General features: G+C 48.6%; 1 protein-coding gene across 1 annotated transcript; it reads right to left on the bottom strand.

Annotated features, from left to right (window-relative positions):
• Positions 1–1,761: 1,761 nt before the first annotated feature.
• LOC124689865 (protein LYK5-like) lies at positions 1,762–3,969 on the bottom strand. Its single transcript, XM_047223325.1, has one exon. It carries the CDS (start codon positions 3,967–3,969, stop codon positions 1,906–1,908), a length of 2,064 nt encoding a protein of 687 aa, XP_047079281.1. The 3' UTR covers positions 1,762–1,905.
• Between the last annotated feature and the right edge of the window lie 14,970 nt (positions 3,970–18,939).

Raw genomic sequence — 18,939 nt, 5'->3', positions numbered from 1 at the left:
GGTGCAGTCGACATCCTCCCTCTCCGTGACCAACTTCTCGTCCTCAAGAGCTTTGAGCTCCCTTCACCTCGCCTCCTTGTTCTCTTTGCGTACGGAGTCAATGCTTTCTTGGTCTCAATGATAGCATTGAACTCATCCTTGCAGGTGGCTGGACCTCCCCTGTCTTTCTTCTCTTTTGCTAGCTTGACACCTTTCGGCGTCTTGTTCAGGTCTTCATCATCATCATCGACGTCATTGGCCATGCTAATTCTTGCCCTCTTTGTGTGGTCACATAGTTTCTTCTAAGCCACTTCGCATTGCCCTCTAGTTCCTTGTAGCAATGGAACATAACAAAGGGTTTGTGGCCACCTTTCTTGTTGCGGTGCTTGTATATGTCTTGTTGGATAGGTCCACATTGGGTAATTTGCACACCACTTGGTGGTGCATTGGTCACCGACTCAACGGCGCCAACCCATCGGTTGCAACACTCAAGAGCCTTGGGTTCGGTATGACAGAAACGAGACCAAGTTGAGGTATTTCTCCTCAATTCTTTGCCAAAACGTGTCCTTGCTTTGATCCATGCCAAACGATGCATCAAGCGACACATTCATCCAAGCATGGCACAATGCATCTTCTTCTTCGCTATAGTTGGCGGACCTCTTGCAGTCGGCCTTGACCTTGTTTTTTTGGCGGCACCACCTCGATCACCACGTCCTCGGCCTCATCTTCCTCGGCCATCACTTCCGCGGCCTCCTCTTCATCACCGAAGTTGAGGTCGTCAATCCCTTGAGAGGGTGAATAATCCAATTGGGACATGAATTCAACAACTTTGATCTCGGTCGCACTTGCTTGAGACTTGGCCATTTCGTCGATCGCATCGCAGGCGGAGACTCGGGGACGAGCTGCGCCAGGCGCCACAGCCACGGGAGAAGATGTGGTCGTTGAGGACGTCGACGATGCCTTGGCCTTGCGTGTAGGTGTCGAGGTCGATGCCGCCGCTGCCTTCCTCTCACTAGTAACATATGGGGCTTCAATGACGGTCTTGGGATATGTCGTTCCTCTACGGCGTCGACGAATTTAGCGAATATGCTCATAGCAGATCCAATCGATGTGATGGTGTGCACACTTTGATAGCGGGAGTTCTTTTGACACCTCCACCGTAGGGGAAACCCCTACGGTGTAATTTTCTATAAATTTAAGATATGTACAATTTTATAGCGGGAGTTTTGCTCCGACTATGTGTGTCATATGTGTTTCCCTTACCGACGTCTTGTATGTTGTGTGGTGTTTTTGTGTGGCTTGTCGTTATTCAGGTTTTCACCTTGTTTTTCTATAATTAACAGAGCAGTGTGGGTCTTCGAACCATTTTCTATATGTCCAACAGATCAGTATATCTTTTAAAAATGAGAAAGTTTCACTTTGGCTAGTAGGAGTAGATGGAGCCATTGCCTAAAAACTATATTTTAAAATGTTGAAAATCTAAAAATATGTCATGGTTTACATCCAGACAATTTATGTTCGCATATTGAGTTTTGCGAAAAAGTTATTTTTAATGGCCTATGCTCCAAAAATAGCTTGTCACGAGATATTTTTCTTGTCCTTTTTCATAGGTCACACAAAATGTTTTTTATGCAAAACTTTTATGAGCTAACATAGAATTTTGGGATGTAGACTTAGAAATTTGTTCAAATTTTTGAACATTTTAAAATAGATTTAAAATACATTTTTGTTATAAGTTCATCGTGTCCTTAGAAGTTAGAAATGCAGTCATCTTCAATAATAACTGAATCACGTACTCAGTTCTGATGTTTACTTTATCACTCTCGCTGTAGTGAAGTGATTGTACCCAAAATAATCTGTACATGAGCGGAAAATGCATCTTAATTTGCAGCCTAAATACAAATGCTACTAGTACAAATCTGATATCTATCTCCCGGCGATGGAAGATCGCGAGTTGCCGTAGTCCGAGGGATCCCAATCCAGCATGGAGTTGTACACCGCCGACAGCTTGACGAACACCTCGTCCATGGACGGCCGCCCCCGGGGCTCCCTGGCCACGCACCTTAGCGCCAGCGACGCCACGGCCACGGCGAGGTCCAGCGGGTAGTCGCCGTGCAGCCGCGGGTCCATGAACTCCCGCACCTTGCCGCGCGCGTCCTCGCCCTCCACGACCAGCCCCTCCGCCGACTCCCACAGCAGCGCCTCCCCTCTCTTGTCGCCGGTGTCGAACGTCGCCTCCTTCCCGGAGAGCAGCTCCAGCAGGATGACGCCGAAGGCGAACACGTCGAGCTTGGGCGTGATGAGGCCGTGCTCCAGGTACTCCGGCGCCAGGTACCCCTGCGTGCCCACGACGTGGCGCGTGAGCTGCGCGCCGTCGGCGCCCTCGGGGACCGACCGCGCCAGCGCGAAGCTCGACACCTTGGCGCGGAGGCCGGCGTCGAGGAGCACGTTGCTGCTCTTGAGGTTCTTGTGCACGCACGGCGGGTTGGTGTAGTGGTGGAGGTAGTTGAGGCCGTCGGCGATGTCGAACGCCGCCTGCACGCGCTGCTTCCACACGAGCGTGGCTCCGCCGACGCCCGCGCCGTGGAGCCAGTCGCTGAGCGCGCCGTTCTCGGCGAACTCGAAGACGAGGTAGGTGTCGCCGCGGTGGACGCAGAGGCCCGAGAGGCGGACGAGGCTGGAGTGGTTGACGCGCTTCAGGATGCCCACCTCGCCGCTCACGTCGCCGGCCACCCGCTTCACGGCCGCCGCGTCGCCGTTGATCACCGCGCGGTACACGGACGAGTTGGCGATCCTCCGCTCCTCCGCGAACCCCGCCGTCGCCTTGTCGAGATCCGGGTATTTGTACAGGGTCATCGCCTCCGCCGCCGCGCGCGCGTCGCCGGACACCAGCGCCGAGGAGGACGAGGAGGAGGTCGTCGCCGTGCCCGTGGTGTGCTTCCCGGACGCCAGCGGGTCGTAATCGGAGGAGGAGGGTGCGTCCATAGCCATGACCTTCCCCGGACGGCCGCTGTTTTCCCCAACACTGGGCCGTGTACGACGGCGCCGCCGCCGGACACAGAAGAAAATCAGGCCAAGAAGGACCGCCAACGCAAGGGCGCCGACGCCGACACCGACCCCGACGGCAACCCCGCTAGACGACCCGCCGGACTGCGGCGGAGGCTGGGCCTGCGGCGGGGTAGGCGCGGGCGGCGGCGCCGGCGAGACGAGCATGTCCGGCGTGGGCGCGTTCTTGAGCGGGATGAGCAGCGTGGTGAAGGGGAATATGGTGTCCGTTTCGCTGATGCTGTTGGCGTCGAGCACGGCCTGGGCGTCGACGCGGAAGCGGTCGGCGATGGCTGCGACGCTGTCGCCCCAGTTGACGAGGTAGGTGAGCAGGTGCCTGACCCCGGCGGCGGCCTGCGCCGCCGAGGGGCAGGCGCAGCGGATCGGGACGGTGAGGTTGTTCCCTTTGAGGAGGTGGCGGCTGTCGAGCGTGGGGTTCTGGGCCATGAGCGCCTGGCAGGTGGAGAGGCCCTGGTAGGTGATGTTGGCGATGATGAAGTAGGTCTCGTTGCTGGAGATGATGGTGTAGGAGGTGTTGTGCTGGTAGTAGCCTCGCGGCGCGCAGCGGCAGGGCACCGGCGCGAGCACGAGCTGGGAGGCGGCGACGGGGGAGACGGTGGGCACGGCGTTGGCGTCGGCGACGGCGGACGGGGAGAGGTTGAGGAGGAAGGAGATGGAGACCGGCGACTGGTAGAAGGGCGGGGAGGAGCGGAAGACGAGGTAGGAGGCGCAGGGGGCGGCGGCGGCGGCGGCCGTGGCGTTGCAGGTGTAGCCGAGCACGGTGCTGTCGTTCCTGCCGTAGCAGTCGTCCTGCGCGTTGGCCTCGTACCCCTGCTGCGCCCGAGCGACGCGGCACCGCGGGGCCGCGACGGCGAGGAGGACGAGGAGCGCGAGCGCCGCCGTGCCGGAGGCCACCCCGCGCGGGCGTGGCGGAGCGGCGGCCATTGTCTGGGTTGCGGTGGAAGGGGACGGGTCGGGAGGCGGTGGGGAAGTGAATGGCGTGCCGGCGGCCGGGTGTGTGTATGTGAGGAGCGCACGGCGGTGCGACTGGATGGACGGAGTCAAAGGTCACTTCTTTTTCTTCTTTCTTTCCCCTGGGTGGCTGCTGCTGCAGGGCCAAGGATGCAGCTGGAGCCTAGAAGACAAGTCAACTCAGTTAAGGAGTCTCTTCTACGAATCTGTCTACATTTTAGTTTTTTCTTTGAAAATTCATTTCTCTTTGTTGACAAGTTAATGGAAGCAAATTTGGTGTACATGGACACCAGTGCTCTCGATTTTTAAATCATCAATCCTTCGATTTTTTATTTTTTTTGAAACGAGGCAAAAGCTTTGCCTTTCATTGATATAGGAGAAGAAGAGTTGGCCCGTTTATGAGGAAAACTGGCCCAAAAACCGTACAACACGACACTACACGCCAGCCCCGAGGCTGCGCTCCACACGGGTCGACGACCAACTAGGTCGACACCACACCTCAACGCAACAGGCGGAGGCGAAAGAACCGGAGCCACCGCTCCAACTACCACACCGACCCCGAGGCCGCGTCCCACTCCGGCCGAAGACTAACCCGCCTCCACCGAAACCGCCAAAACACTCCACAAACCCCTCCGTCCGGTGGACGTCCAAAGCGAGGCCCCAAGAGGCAAAGCGACACCGGAGCGCCGCCCTCGCCCGATCCCGTGAGGGATCTAGGGTTTCCCGGAGAGCCGGGCGGAGATCAAGAGACATCCGCTTCGACGACGCCTTCAAGAAGGAAGCGGCGCCCACGGGCGTCACCGTCGTCGGTCCCGGCCGACCGCCAAGATAGAGCTTTCGCCCGGCGAAGAGTCCCAAGAAACTCGCGCCCGCCCAAAGAGGACCGGCACGGATCACCGCCCGCATCCGCCGAACGCGAACCCCGAGCAACGCGCCTGTAGCCAAGGGAGCGTCGCCGAAGAACACCGTGGGCGCCGCCGGAACGCCACATAGAGGGGACGCCGACCAACACCAACACGGGGCCCGAAGACGACGCCGAAGACCGCGGCTGCCGCACCGCCGAGGATTCGGGCCGGCCGTCCCGTCGCGCCCTCACCCGGCTCCTCCTCCCGGGGGCTCGCCGCGCCCACCGATGCATCTAGCACCTCGCGTCAACCGCCGGCGCAGCACCACGCCGGGCGTACCACCGCTTCCCGGCGCAGAAACGCGGGCCAGGCCAAGCCCGTGGCACCGCCATCGCCCGCGGACACCGCGCGCCGCCGCGGGCGTCACCGCCACCGCCGCACCTCCGAGGCCGCACCACCGAAGCAACACCGGGCCGCGCCACCGCCTCTCCGGCTCGCACCGCCGCGCGCGCGCCGGCCCCCGAGACCCGGATGGGCGGCCACCCTCCGAGCCGGCACAAAGGGACGCGAGGGCGCTAGGGCCCCGCCACCCCTTCGTCGGCGCGCGCCGGCGCCGCCGGCGGCAGCCTCAGGGGGCGACGAGGAGAGGGGCACGGAAGGGGGAGGGGTGGTGGCGGCGGCTAGGGTTTCGCCCCGCCCGTCGCTTGGAGGGAGCGACCCTTCGATTTTTTATTAGTGAAATATATGGTTGCTTAAAAGAACTACCGTAGAGCAATCAGTTTGAATCATCAATCCTTCGAGCCCCAAATTAACCTCTTCCAGGAAGGCAGACCTTAGATGATCTCTAGCTGATTTCTTAAAAGTTCGTACTCCTTCTCTTCCATAAAGACAACTTTGTCTAAGTTTGAATATATTTATCTACATAGATATTCCTCTGTTCCCATTTAATCTACATATTAAAAAAAAATTAGTATTGCATTTGTTAGTACTACTTGAATATGTAAACAAGCAATCCAAGCTACATATAAACAAGAATGTCCAATAAAAAAATAAAACCACTTTGTTTTCGGTATTGTTACTGACTCAAAGCTAGAATATACGATATTTTATAAGAAAATTTAAGGCTACAATCTAGACTATTTCAGATGGTGGGAATACATCTAAATTTAGATAAAGGTAAGACATATTTTAAGGATGGAGCAGTTTAAAAGTGGTTTAAAGTATACTTTGAAATGCTTTTACAATATAGAGAGTGCTTTGGTAGAACAGATCCCCTATGACTGTTACTACGTTTGTAAATCTGCTCCTTTAAATATATTTAGTATTGATTGTAAAAAAAAATTATATATGGTCCACTTGTGGCTGAATTTTTCTCTTTCCCCATCGCCTCCTGATCCCACCCCGCCCGTCCCGGCCAGCTCCACCCCTGTAACACCCCGAGCACGCCCCCCCCCTCCCGGTCGGGCATGTTACCCCTGGCAGCTCCCTAGGATCTCTAGACTATCCCCCATATCAACACATGTGTTTCTTGCACACTTTGTCCTCACTCGTGCGCATCCGAGAAGGACTTCCCTCGGGGCCAAGCACGCTTAACCTCAGAGTTCTTTGGGAATGAGCTTCCGGAAAAGAAGTTGCAACTTGTTGGTATGAGTATCCTATCAATCCTATTGAACCCTGGGCCAGGATGTCAAACTCATCCCCCCTTAGAAGATCGACGCCCTCGTCGAACAGCCCCAAGCCAGGAACTTCCCGTCTTGGCACATGTCTGTGCGTCCAGTGTCGGCACACATGTCATGCAGTGTGCCACGACGGGCCACACCAGCCATGCGCAACATGTCCGCACCCCTGAACCGCACACGCCCGTGTAACCGCTAAGGTCGGCTCTTATACCAAATGTAACACCCCGAACCCCCCCCCGGTCGGGCATGTCACCCCTGGCAGCTCCCTAGGATCTCTAGACTATCCCCACAGACCAAAACATGTCTTTCCTGCGCACTTTATCCTCACTCGTGCGCACCCGGGAAGGACTTCCCGATCGGTCAACCATCCTCAAATCGTTCTAGGCCAAGCACGCTTAACCTCAGAGTTCTTTGGAAATGAGCTTTCGGAAAAAAAAAAGTTGCAACTTGTTGGTATAAGTATCCTATCAGTCCTATTGAGCCCTGGGCCAGGATGTCACAACCCCCTACCAAGCTTCTAGCGCCACGACGCCCGCACACTCAGCTCTGTCCCGCAGCACTGTCGGGGGACAACCTCTACTAATGTTGCGGGATCGGAAAGCTCGTGCCCGATGTGGGACGACACCGAAGACGGCAAGCGGAAGCTAGGCCGGAGAAGCTGTCAACTAGGAGGAAGCACGCGAGCATCGGGGGAGCTTGTGGGCGTGTGGCCGTGATGTAGTGTGGAGCTAGGGGAGAAGAGCCGTGAAGAGGTGGGGGCGGCGAAATTTGTTGCGGCGCGGCAGAAGTTGGCTAGATTTGAGTGGGTCCAGCGTCGGAAGGGTGTTGACGCGTCGTGAAACTTCTCTCCCACTAATTGTTTTCTAATACATGGGAGGCCGTAAAATCTGCCTCAAATAAGGGATCTGAGATTTTTAGGCGTCGATATTTCGTGCCCTTAACAATTTGACGGGACGGCCTAGTTTTATGGGATCTAGAATGGATTATTTTTTTCACCAAAATCTAAAAAGATCATTTTAAGGTTTTGTCATCCTTTTTAGGATCTTCAAAAGCTTAAAGAGGCTATTTTAAGATTTTGTGTTCTTTTATTAGATCTACTAGAGATGCTCTTGTAAGCAAAGTGGCTAAACTTCTTCTGAGATTTTGAAAATGTAAAAAATATACTTATTTCTCAGGCAGGCTCTCGCTTTCATATTCCCTTCCAGGTGGATGAAGCTGCAGGGAGCGTATGACGACCTGCTTGGTTCGCCGCGTTTATTATTCAAAACCGAGACTCTCTGTAGAGGACGACGACCGCTCAACCTGCACCTCCAAACACGGGAGGAGAAGGATCAGTGACAAGGACGGACGTGGTCGACCAGATGCAACGTGTGTGGGGTTTCGAGCGATGGGAGTGGGACCAGATGACCAGTCGTGTCACCATCTCTCCTTCGTGGAAACTGACGGGGATGCCCCCGTCGCCGACGTCAAATCTCTCCTGCAGACCCGGGCAACCGACCTGACCATCAAAATCAGTTGCTGCGTGTGCGTCACTCGGTGGCTGGTGCTAAACTATCATTGAACTGATGTGGATTAGCCGGTCAGTAGTTGGCTAACGTATATACGTGTCAAGATGGGGGTGAATAACTGTACTTTTTCTAGAATAAACATTTTTAAATTTGAGTAAATTTTTATACGCAAAATACCAACATATGTGACGGAGCACCCCCATGGTAAAACCTCATTAAGCAATACATCTAGCAGGATATAGGTCTTTTACTTTTTTGGAGAAGCTGAAACTAGGTGTTATTTGCACTTTAGTTCGTTAACTGTCATAAATGTCAAGATGCAGGTGGTGGGTCGTCCCGGTGACCCGCTGGACCGGACCTCATATTTGTTCCCAAGAGGGTCAAGGGTCGGCCCATAAAAAATAAGGTCCAAATTGACCCTGATCTGTTCGAACCTAGGGTAGAACCGCACGTGCAGATTTCCTCCACAAGCCGACCCCGCGCCGCCGCAGGAGCGGCACGATGCCGACAACAACTCGCCTCTGTTGCTGCACCGGTGCAGCTGCGTGAACGTCCTCGGGTTCCTCCGCTTCCTCCCCGTCTCCTCCTCCTCCTCGCACGTGCGTCTCCCCGGCGGCCTCTTTAACAAGCGCCAGCCGAGCCGCTCACCGGAGTGCCTGTCTCTTTTTTCGCTGCTCTTTCCTCCGGGGGGCCTGTTTCAGGTTTCTTTGGTTTCGCCGGCCGGCTCCGGTGGCCACCGCGGAGAGTTGCATGTGGTCATTCCCGGGTGATCCCGGCGAGAGCCTCTGCCTCTTTCGCCGTCGAATCACCGGCCCGTAGCGGTGGTGTCTGCATCCCGACCTCGATCTCGGCGACTTGGACGCCGAGATTTGCAGCTCACATGGCTTCCATGGCGCACGCCGAGGTAAAGCCGATGTCCTCCTGCCTGCCACGAGCATTCTCCTCTGCTTCTTCCAGCCTGCTCCAATTTCTCATCCCCGCGGTAACTCTTAATTTGTCGGGGGCGATTAACCATCCAGATTCTGTTTTACTTCTAGGTGCTTTTTTTCCTATGGATAACTTGTCGTCAATATATGCATGTATCGGAGTAGGGCCAAACCAACAGGTTACCCTTACCCTATCCAAAGTGGTGCGGGCCGACCCTAGAACCTGGAATTCTGTGATAGGTGCGGAGGTCCAATAACCGGTCCGAACGGACCGCACCCCTTGCATCAGGACATAAATGTGACTAAGCGATTGAAGACCCGTGAAGCGGCACGTCACCGTTGATGTTGCATCACTGATGGTGGCGTCCACGACCTGTAGGAAACCTTGTTAATTCCAACACTATGCAACTCTTATTTATCTTTTCATTGGTGTGTTCCGAACTCATAACCATCATGCATGGACGTAAGACAACCATGTGAATTCTTGTATGAGAACCGTTCATCATATATGCCTTACAAATGAACACACATTTGTACCCATGTTACATGGCGCACTCTACAAGGTCAATTGCCGTGGTGGCGCTGCTGCACATGGACAAACACTAGTACCTGATATTTCGTCTGAGGTTCATCCTAATAAACATCAGGGTGCTAAGAAAATGCTTAAAATCATAGATAATTCATAAAAGTATAATATGGTATAGTACTTGTTCTTCAGTTCTTCATCACCATTACAAACTTGATCCTCCATCTTCATGGCGCCATGAACAGCACCATGCGGCAACACCTCGATGTTTTGGCAACCGTCGGGGAAGAAGATTAACAATTTTGATGTCTAGGTCATATTTCAAAGCACTACGGGAGACACGGGGTGCGCCGACGGCCCCGCACCGTCGGCACAGGATAAACCACCGTCGGCACTGTCTCTGCCGACGGTCACCGTCGGCGTCTTCACGTCGGCACAGATCGCGTCGGGGTTGAAAGTGCATGGAGCCCCCATGTGTGGTTTTGGTAATTAATGACAATCCCTATGGACTAATGTTTGCATTGAGTTATATTTGTAGGAGTTATCCATAGGCAATTCTTGAACCATTTGTTGACTTCAAGGTTGCAATAAGAAGAAATTGATGAAGGATATCAAGTGTCAAGTATGTCTTGAAGATGAAGATGAAGTGAGCCCTCAAGTTACTTTAAGACATCAATATGATAAAGAATGAAGAATGAAGTGCAAGTTCAAGATGAGCCAACTCGAAGAGTTCATAAGCTTGAAGCTTGCCATGGAGAAATGAAGTGCAAGTTCAAGATGAGCCATCTCGAAGAGATCCTTTGCTTGAGTCTTGCCATCCATATGGTGATCATGGATATGTGAAGATGCGCCGAAGAAGAAGCTCTCCCATGGTGGATTATGGGGGAGCAATCCACATGGTGGTCATGGTTATGTGAAGATGCGCCGAAGAAGAAGCTCTCCCATGGTGGATTATGGGGGAGCATCCACAAGACTTCGTCAAGCAAACACAAGCAAGAAAGGCGTTCCATCTTGTTGAGGTCAAGATCGTCGTCATCGAGCTCAAGTGGAATGCGCAAGTATAAGGTTTGCTCTTGATAGGGTTTCTTTCTCACCGGTCTCATAGTGTAGTTGGAGACCGGTTTATAGTATAGTTGCCGTACTATCAAGAGGGCTCTCGAGTGAGTAACTCGATCGTATCGTTCGGAGAGAGCTCAAACCTTTGCATCCTTGCATCACCTTTCTTGGTTGTTATTTGGACCTTATCCATGTGATGTTTTAGAGCTTGTGCTTATTCTCATGACAAGCTCTAGTTCATCGAAAACGGATTTCGCATAGATCACTTGTTGTGTTTTCGAGTTTGGTTCATCATCTTTCTTGGTTGTTATTTGGATCTTATCCATGTGATGATTTAGAGCTTGTGCTTATTCTCATGACAAGCTCTAGTTCATTAAGAATGGTTTTTGCACGGGCAACTTGTTGCATTTTCGAGATTGGAGGTTTTACCGGTATGTCTTTTTTAGATAGGTCAAACCTTTCATCATTTGTTTCTATCCTCCCTTGTTGGACTATGATGGTTTCCTGCATGATCTTGTAGAGCTTGTTCCTAGCTTCAAAACAAGCCCAAGATCATCAAAATCGGAGTCCGGATGCTAAAGTTATGCCCGTTTTAGTTTTGGTGTTTCTGCTGTTTGCCAGGCCGGATTATCCGGGCCGGATTATCCGGGCCGGATATTTCGGAAATATCCGGCCCCCTCGAAATCGGCTAAGGACCTGAGAAATTGCTGCTCAGTATAGGGGCCGGACATTTGCCCGGATATTGTCCCGGTTTTGTCCCAGGGCCGGATTATCCGGGCCGGACATTTCGGAAATATCCGGCCCCTCGAAAAATGGCTAAGGACCTAAAGAAAAGCAAGTCTGATGTGAGGCCGGACTTTTGGCTGGATTTTGACCAGGTTTTGTCCCTGAGGCCGGATTATCCGGGGGGGCGGATTATCCGGCCTTTACTTAGGCCGGATTATCCGGCCCTGGTTTTGCCCAACGGTTCGATTTTCTTGGGGGGTATAAATACCCCCCTTCTTCCTCCTTGGGCTGTGGCTTCTCTCACTCTCTCTCTCCTCCATTGTTGAACTAGAGAAGCTTGCACTATCTCTCAATCCCTCCATGATTCTTGCCCCCATTTGAGGGAAAAGAGAGAGGAGATCTAGATCTACATTTCTACCAATCAAATCCATCTCTTTGTGAGTGGAACTCTCTAGATCTTGATCTTGGTGTTCTTTGTGAATTCCTTTGTTCTTCCTCTCTTATTCCCCCAATAGCTTTTGTAGCTTTGTTGGAATTTGAGAGAGAAGGACTTGAGCATCTTTGTGGTGTTCTTGCCATTGCATTTGGTGCATTGGTTTGAGTTCTCCACGGTGATTCGTGGAGGTGAAAGCAAGAAAGTTGTTACTCTTGGGTTCTTGGAACCCTAGACGGATTCTAGGTCTTTGTGGCGGTTTGTTGGGAGCCTCCAATTAAGTTGTGGATGTGTGCCCCAATCTTTGTGTAAGGCCCGGTTTCCGCCTCGAAGGAAATCCCTTAGTGGAACCGTGACCTAGGCCTTTGTGGCGAGGGTCACCGGAGATTTAGGTGAGGCGCCTTCGTGGCGTTCGGTGTGTGGTGTGAGTACCGCATCTTGGGGTGAGGCCTTTGTGGCGTTGGTGTGCATCGAGCAACCACACCTCAAGGTGAGCCTCTTGTGGCGTTCGGGAGCACTAAGCAACCGCACCTCTCCACCGGAGATTAGCACTCGCAAGAGTGTGAACTCCGGGATAAATCATCGTCTCCCACGTGCCTCGGTTATCTCTATACCCGAGCTCTTTACTTATGCACTTTACCTTGTGATAGCCATCGTGCTTGAAGTTATATATATCTTTCTATCACATACTTGCTTGTATTGCTTAGCTTAAGTTGTTGGTGCACATAGGTGAACCTTTGCTTAGAATAAGTTGTTGGTGCACATAGGTGAACCATAGTATATAGGCTTTGGGCTTGACAAAGTAAACGCTAGTTTTATTCCGCATTTGTTAAGCCCATCTCGTAAAAGTTTTAAACCGCCTATTCACCCCCCCCTCTAGGCGACATCCGTGTCCTTTCAATTGGTATCAGAGCAAGGTCTCTCATTCTTAGGCTTCACCGCCTTGAGAGTAAAGATGTCGGTTAGGGGATTAGCGCACAATAACTTGTTTATATTTGATGGCACAAATTATGATCTATGGAAAATTTATGTGCTTAAAATCTTACGGAGTATGTCCCCGGACATGGAGCGATTTCTTGGCATGGGTTTTTATTCTCCTGAGGATCCTGAAAATTTATCTCTTGAGGAGGAGAAAAACTCTTGCCTCGATGCTCTTGCTTCTCATGTGTTTTCCATTGTTGTGAGCAATGTAGTTACTTCGTCAATCATGCCTTTTGGGAGCGCTCATGAATTATGGACAAAGCTTCAAGATAAATATGATGTGTCCAATATCATTGAGGATGATTGTTTTGCTTCCACTTCCGGCCGTGATGAGTTCTCATCTTCATCCACTTCACCAAAGTGTGGTAAGACACAAGGTAATGATATGGTGAGTGGTGATGAAAATTGCAATGTTGATATTGAGCTTACTATTGATGATTCTTCATCTCTATCTCATTGCAATGCTTCATCTTTGGACTTAAACACATCTAGCACTAGAAATGATTTACATGCTTGTGTTGATAGTCCTTGCATATCATGTGTAAGTTGCTTGAATAAATCTCATGATGATATGCTTGATTTGTCTTGTGGCCATGATAAAAATGCTTCTATTTCCTCTAGTTGTTTTGTGGCTAACAATGTAGAGGAAACCAAAGATTCTATTGGTCAAGACAAGATCTTGAAAGGAGCCTCAAGTAACTCCTCATCTTTATCTCACGGTCCTCATATATGCCTTATGGCCAAGGGTTCCACGGTACCTCCTACCATGGAACCTAATATTTCTCGTGGTGATAAGGATGAGGATGAATATGAAGAAGAGGATTGGGTTGTCTCTCTACGCGATAAAGGTGAGAGTGTATTCAAGGTTCTTTACAAAGATAAAATTGCTAGTTCTCACTTCTTTGAAATCTTGACTACCGCTATTGAGAGCCAAAAACTTATTTGGATGCATGAGAACACCATTGATAAAAAGGGTGCTCTTGAACGAGAGTATGCCGATGATGTAGCATCATTAAAGAATGACCTTGAAGAAGAACAAGAGACCGTAGCCTCTCTTGAGGAGCAACTTGAAACCCTTGAGGTGTCTCAAAATGAAATATTTGCTAAACTCACTAAAGAAAGAGACCATGCTAAAGCTAAATTAAAATTGCTTAAAAATGAAAAGTCCAAAGTTGGTGTTGGTCATGATAAACTTGTTAAGGATCTAGATGATCTAGACAAGGCCCACAAGGCCTTGGAGAGCGAACACTCTATCCTCACCAAGTCATATGAGCAACTACAAGCTTCATATTTAAAAGAGCATGCTATGTTACCCTCTCTTCTTAATATGTCTTGTGATGATGCTTGTGCTACTAACTCTACTTCTTGTGAAGCATCTATCTTGAAGGAGAATGTTGAGCTAAGGGCTCAACTTGAGTTGCTAACTAGAAATTATGGGAAATTGGAAGAAAATCATGGAAAGCTTTCTAGCTCCCATGAGGATCTTCTAGCTTCTCATGATAGGCTAAAGTTAGCTCATGAGGCTATCATATCAAAGGCAACACCTTGTGAGCCTCATGTGGATACTAGCACTACTACCCAAAATGCTATATTGCCATGTGCTAGTCCTAGTAATTCATCCACTCATAATATTGCTAAATCTTGTGATGAATTATATTCCTTGCCTTGTTGCTCTAACAATGAAGGTTCTACTTCCTCTAGTACTTGTGTTGTTACTAACCATGTAGAGGAAATCAAAGAGCTCAAGGCCCAAGTCTCTTCTTTGAAGAACGACTTGGTAAAGGGTCATGAAGGGAAATGCAAACTTGATAAGATGTTAAGTGTGCAACAATCCCCCAATGACAAGAGTGGACTTGGATTCAACTCCAACAACAAGATCAAGTCCAAGAACAACAAGATTAAGAAGGGCCAATTATAAGTCAAAGACCCGGCCAAGATTGTTTGCTTCAAGTGCAAAATTGAAGGGCATCATGTTAGATCTTGCCCTTTGAAGAAGAAGCAAAAAGGGGAGCGGCCTCAAGCTCAAACTCATATTCAACCTCAAGTTGAAGAAATGTCACTTCCCAAGAAGAATCAAGCCAATGCTCCCATTGTGGAGATATCTAGTGAGAAGAAGGAGAAGAAAAGAACTTGCTACATATGCCGCGAGAAGGGCCACATCTCCTCCTTTTGCACTATTGGTACCTCATCCAACTCTATCATCGTTGATGATGTTTATTCTCTTCGTAAGGATGAGGGTGGCAATGTGTTTGGCAAATTTGTTGGTGCTCAAAGTGGTGTCAAGAAAAGAACCATTTGGGTTGCTAAGCCTATTGTGACTAACCTCTTAGGACCCAACTTAGTTTGGGACCAACAATCCAAAACTTGATCAATAGGTGCTTGTTGGAGGGCATTGGAGACTTGGCTACATCATGAAGAATTAAGGGATCTTCATCATTTATATTATCTCAAGCCAAGTCTTGGTTATCTTGCTTCTATCATATATCCAATGTTCCTCCTTGCGGTAACATGTGCTCAACTCATTTATATTGAAAGTTACTCGCCCCTTTGCATGTGTTAGTTTTTGTTCCTAACATGTGTTTGTATATGTTGTGTTTCCTATTTGATTTTCTTAAGAAATCAAGTCTATGCATGTTGGGTTGTGATACGTCCAATTTGCATCACTATTTTATATCATAATTTGTTGTTATTCATTGATATATTTCATATTGGGACACAATACTTATATTATTTCATCTATTTTGCATGTTTCATGATTATTTGGAGATTGCGCACCGGAGCCAGGATTCTGCTGGAAAAAGCACCGTCAGGATGCAATATTTCGGAAGATCAACTGTGGAAGGAAATTTTACCAAAAATCCTATTTTTCCAGATGACGAAGGAAGCCAGAAGGGGGAGCCAGGTGGACCCAAGATGGGCCCACACCATAGGGCGGCGCGGCCCATGGCCTGGCCGCGCCACCATGTGGTGTGGGGGCCCCACAGCCCCTTTCGCCTCCTTTTCTTCGCGAAACCCTTCGTCCCGAAGACCTAAGCCACAGAGGGATCCTCACGAAAGGTTACAGCCGCCTCTGCGGGGCGGAGAACTCCAGAGAGAAAAGAGCTTTCCGGCGGGCGAGGAATCCGCCGGGGAAATTCCCTCCCGGAGGGGAAATCGACGCCATCGTCACCGCCATCGAGCTGGACATCATCTCCATCACCATCACCATCATCTTCATCATCATCACCGCCATCTCCACCGCAGCACCCCGTCACCGCTGTAACAATTTGGGTTTGATCTTGATTGTTTGATAGGGGAAACTCTCCCAGTGTTGATTTCTACTTGTTATTGATGCTATTGAGTGAAACCATTGAACCAAGGTTTATGTTCAGATTGTTATTCATCATCATATCACCTCTGATCATGTTCCATATGATGTCTCGTGAGTAGTTCGTTTAGTTCTTGAGGACATGGGTGAAGTCTAAATGCTAGTAGTGAATTATGGTTGAGTAATATTCAATGTTATGATATTTAAGTTGTGGTGTTATTCTTCTAGTGGTGTCGTGTGAACGTCGACTACACGATACTTCACCATTTATGGGCCTAGGGGAACGCATCTTGTACTCGTTTGCCAATTGCGGGGTTGCGGAGTGACGGAAACCTAAGCCCCGTTGGTATATCGATGCGGGAGGGATCGCGAGGATCTCGAGTTTAAGGCCGTGGTTAGATTTATCTTAATTACTTTCTTGTAGTTGCGGATGCTTGCAAGGGGTATAATCACAAGTATGTATTAGTCCTAGGAAGGGCGGTACATCAGCATAGGTTCACCCACACAACACTTATCAAAACAATGAAGATTAATCAGTCGTATGTAGCGAAAGCACTAGACTAAAATCCCGTGTGTCCTCGAGAACGTTTGGTCATTATAAGTAAACAAACCGGCTTGTCCTTTGTGCTAAAAAGGATTGGGCCACTCGCTGCAATTATTTCTCTCGCATTTTACTTACTTGTACTTTATTCATCCGTTACATCAAAACCCCCGAATATTTGTCCGTGAGCATTTACGGTGAATCCTTCATCGAAACTGCTTGTCAACACCTTCTGCTCCTCGTTGGGATCGACATTCTTACTTATCGAAGATACTACGATACACCCCCTATACTTGTGGGTCATCAAGACTATTTTCCGGCGCCGTTGCTCGGGGAGTGAAGCGCTATTGGTAAGTGGAATTGGTAAGGAAAACCTTTACTCGTTTGTGCAGATTTTATTTACGCTCGCTGCTATAAGTCATTATGGAGAGATCTTCTCTTCAATTTCTATTTGGGAAATCTACTACTACTGCAACGGTAGTGGATGAGGCGCCAGGTGAGGAAGTGATACCATATAAAATACCTATGAAAATTATTGAACGTGTTATGGATAACCGCTATGAAGGGGATGGAACTGTCCATCCTGGTGATCATTTACTGTTTTTGCATGAATTATGCGGGTTATTCAAATGTGCGGGTATTGCTATGAATGAAGTAAGGAAGAAACTATTCTCTATATCGCTGTCTGGTAAAGCGGCGCATTGGTATAAATTACTGGATAATGGGGATTCTCTTGAATGGAATGATATTGTGCCCCGGTTTTATTCTAAGTTCTATCCTCCAAGTGAAATTCACAAGGATCGGAACCGCATATATAATTTCTGGCCTCATGATGGAGAAAGTATTGCCCAAGCTTGGGGGAGATTGAAGTCTTTAATGCTCAAATGCCCCATTCATGAGCTTCCTGGTAATGTTATTATTGATAATTTCTATGCAAGACTTTCTTTTCAAGACAAGACCTTGCTGGATACTTCTTGTTCTGGATCATTTACACGCAACAAAGAAGAGTTAAAAAGGGACCTTCTTGATCGGATCCAAGAAAATACTGAAGGTTGGGAGAACGACAAGGATAGAGAATCAGGTATAATTTATGATTATAAATGCATTGAAGCTTTTATGGATACTGATAAATTTCGTAATATGAGTGCTACATATGGTCTTGATTCTCAAGTTGCTGCAAACCTTTATAAAGCTTTTGCCTCTCCTTATGAATTGCCTAAGAAGAATTTTGACAAGTATCATGAACCGTATAAGGATAAAATTGATTCATCAATTAATAAATGTGTTGTAGTTGAAACTGCTGATCATGTTATTCCTGAAGCTTATATTGAAAAAACTCCTTTCCCTGCTAAAATGAAGGAGTACTCTGTTATAAATAGTGCGGTTCATAAAAGTGAAAAGAAACCTATGGAACCTGAAGAACAAATAAAAGTTGAACCTGCTGTTGCAATAGTTAAAGATCTTGTAACTGAAAATGTGGAGGATGGTCATATTATTTTCTGTGAAGATGCTTCTAATATTGTTTCACATCCTAATAAACCCAAACAAGTTAGTGTTCCTATGCTATCTGTTAGAATTGGTGATCATTGCTATTATGGTTTATGTGATATTGGTGCAAGTGTTAGTGCTATTCCTTATGAGCTTTACACGGAGATATTGCACGAAATTGGTTCTTGTGAACTTGAAGATATTGATGTGGTTATTCAGCTGGCTAATAGAGAAACTATTTCTCCAATTGGTATTGTTCGAGATGTGGAAGTTCTATGTGGTAAGATTAAATATCCTGCTGACTTTTTGGTACTTGGTTACTCGCTGCTATTGATTATTGTCCTATCATTTTTGGTAGACCTTTTCTAAATACTTGTGGAGCTATTATAGATTGCAAGAAAGAGAAAATTTTAACTAAATTTGCTGGTGAATCTTATGAGTTTACCTTCTCTAAATTTACCAAAACTCCTTATAAAGCTGACTTGCCTAGTAATGATTTTAAAATGGAGCAGTGTGCATCTATTGTTCTTGTTCCTAATAATCCTTTGCAGCAACACTTGGAGAATAGCGAGAGTGAAGTTTTTAGGAAAGAAAGAGATGAGCTTGAGGAGATTTTTCTTCGTCAACCTATTCTCAAGCATGATTTACCGGTGGAAGATTTGGGTACGACACCGCCACCAAAGGAAGATCCTGTTTTTGATTTAAAGCCTTTGCCCGATAATCTTAAATATGCTCATATTGATGATAAGAAAATATATCCTGTTATTATTAGTTCTAAGCTTACAGAGTTTGAAGAAGAAAGATTATTGCAAATATTGAAGAAACACCGAGGTGCTATTGGCTATACTCTTGATGACTTGAAGGGGATTTCTCCCTCTATTTGCCAACACACCATTAATATGGAAGATGATGCGAAGCCTGTTGTTG

This window comes from Lolium rigidum, chromosome 2 (assembly GCF_022539505.1).
Source record: "Lolium rigidum isolate FL_2022 chromosome 2, APGP_CSIRO_Lrig_0.1, whole genome shotgun sequence".
In the NCBI taxonomy this organism is placed as follows: domain Eukaryota; kingdom Viridiplantae; phylum Streptophyta; class Magnoliopsida; order Poales; family Poaceae; genus Lolium; species Lolium rigidum.
Note: the sequence above shows the minus strand (reverse complement) of the source record. Positions and strands in the feature narration are given on the sequence as shown.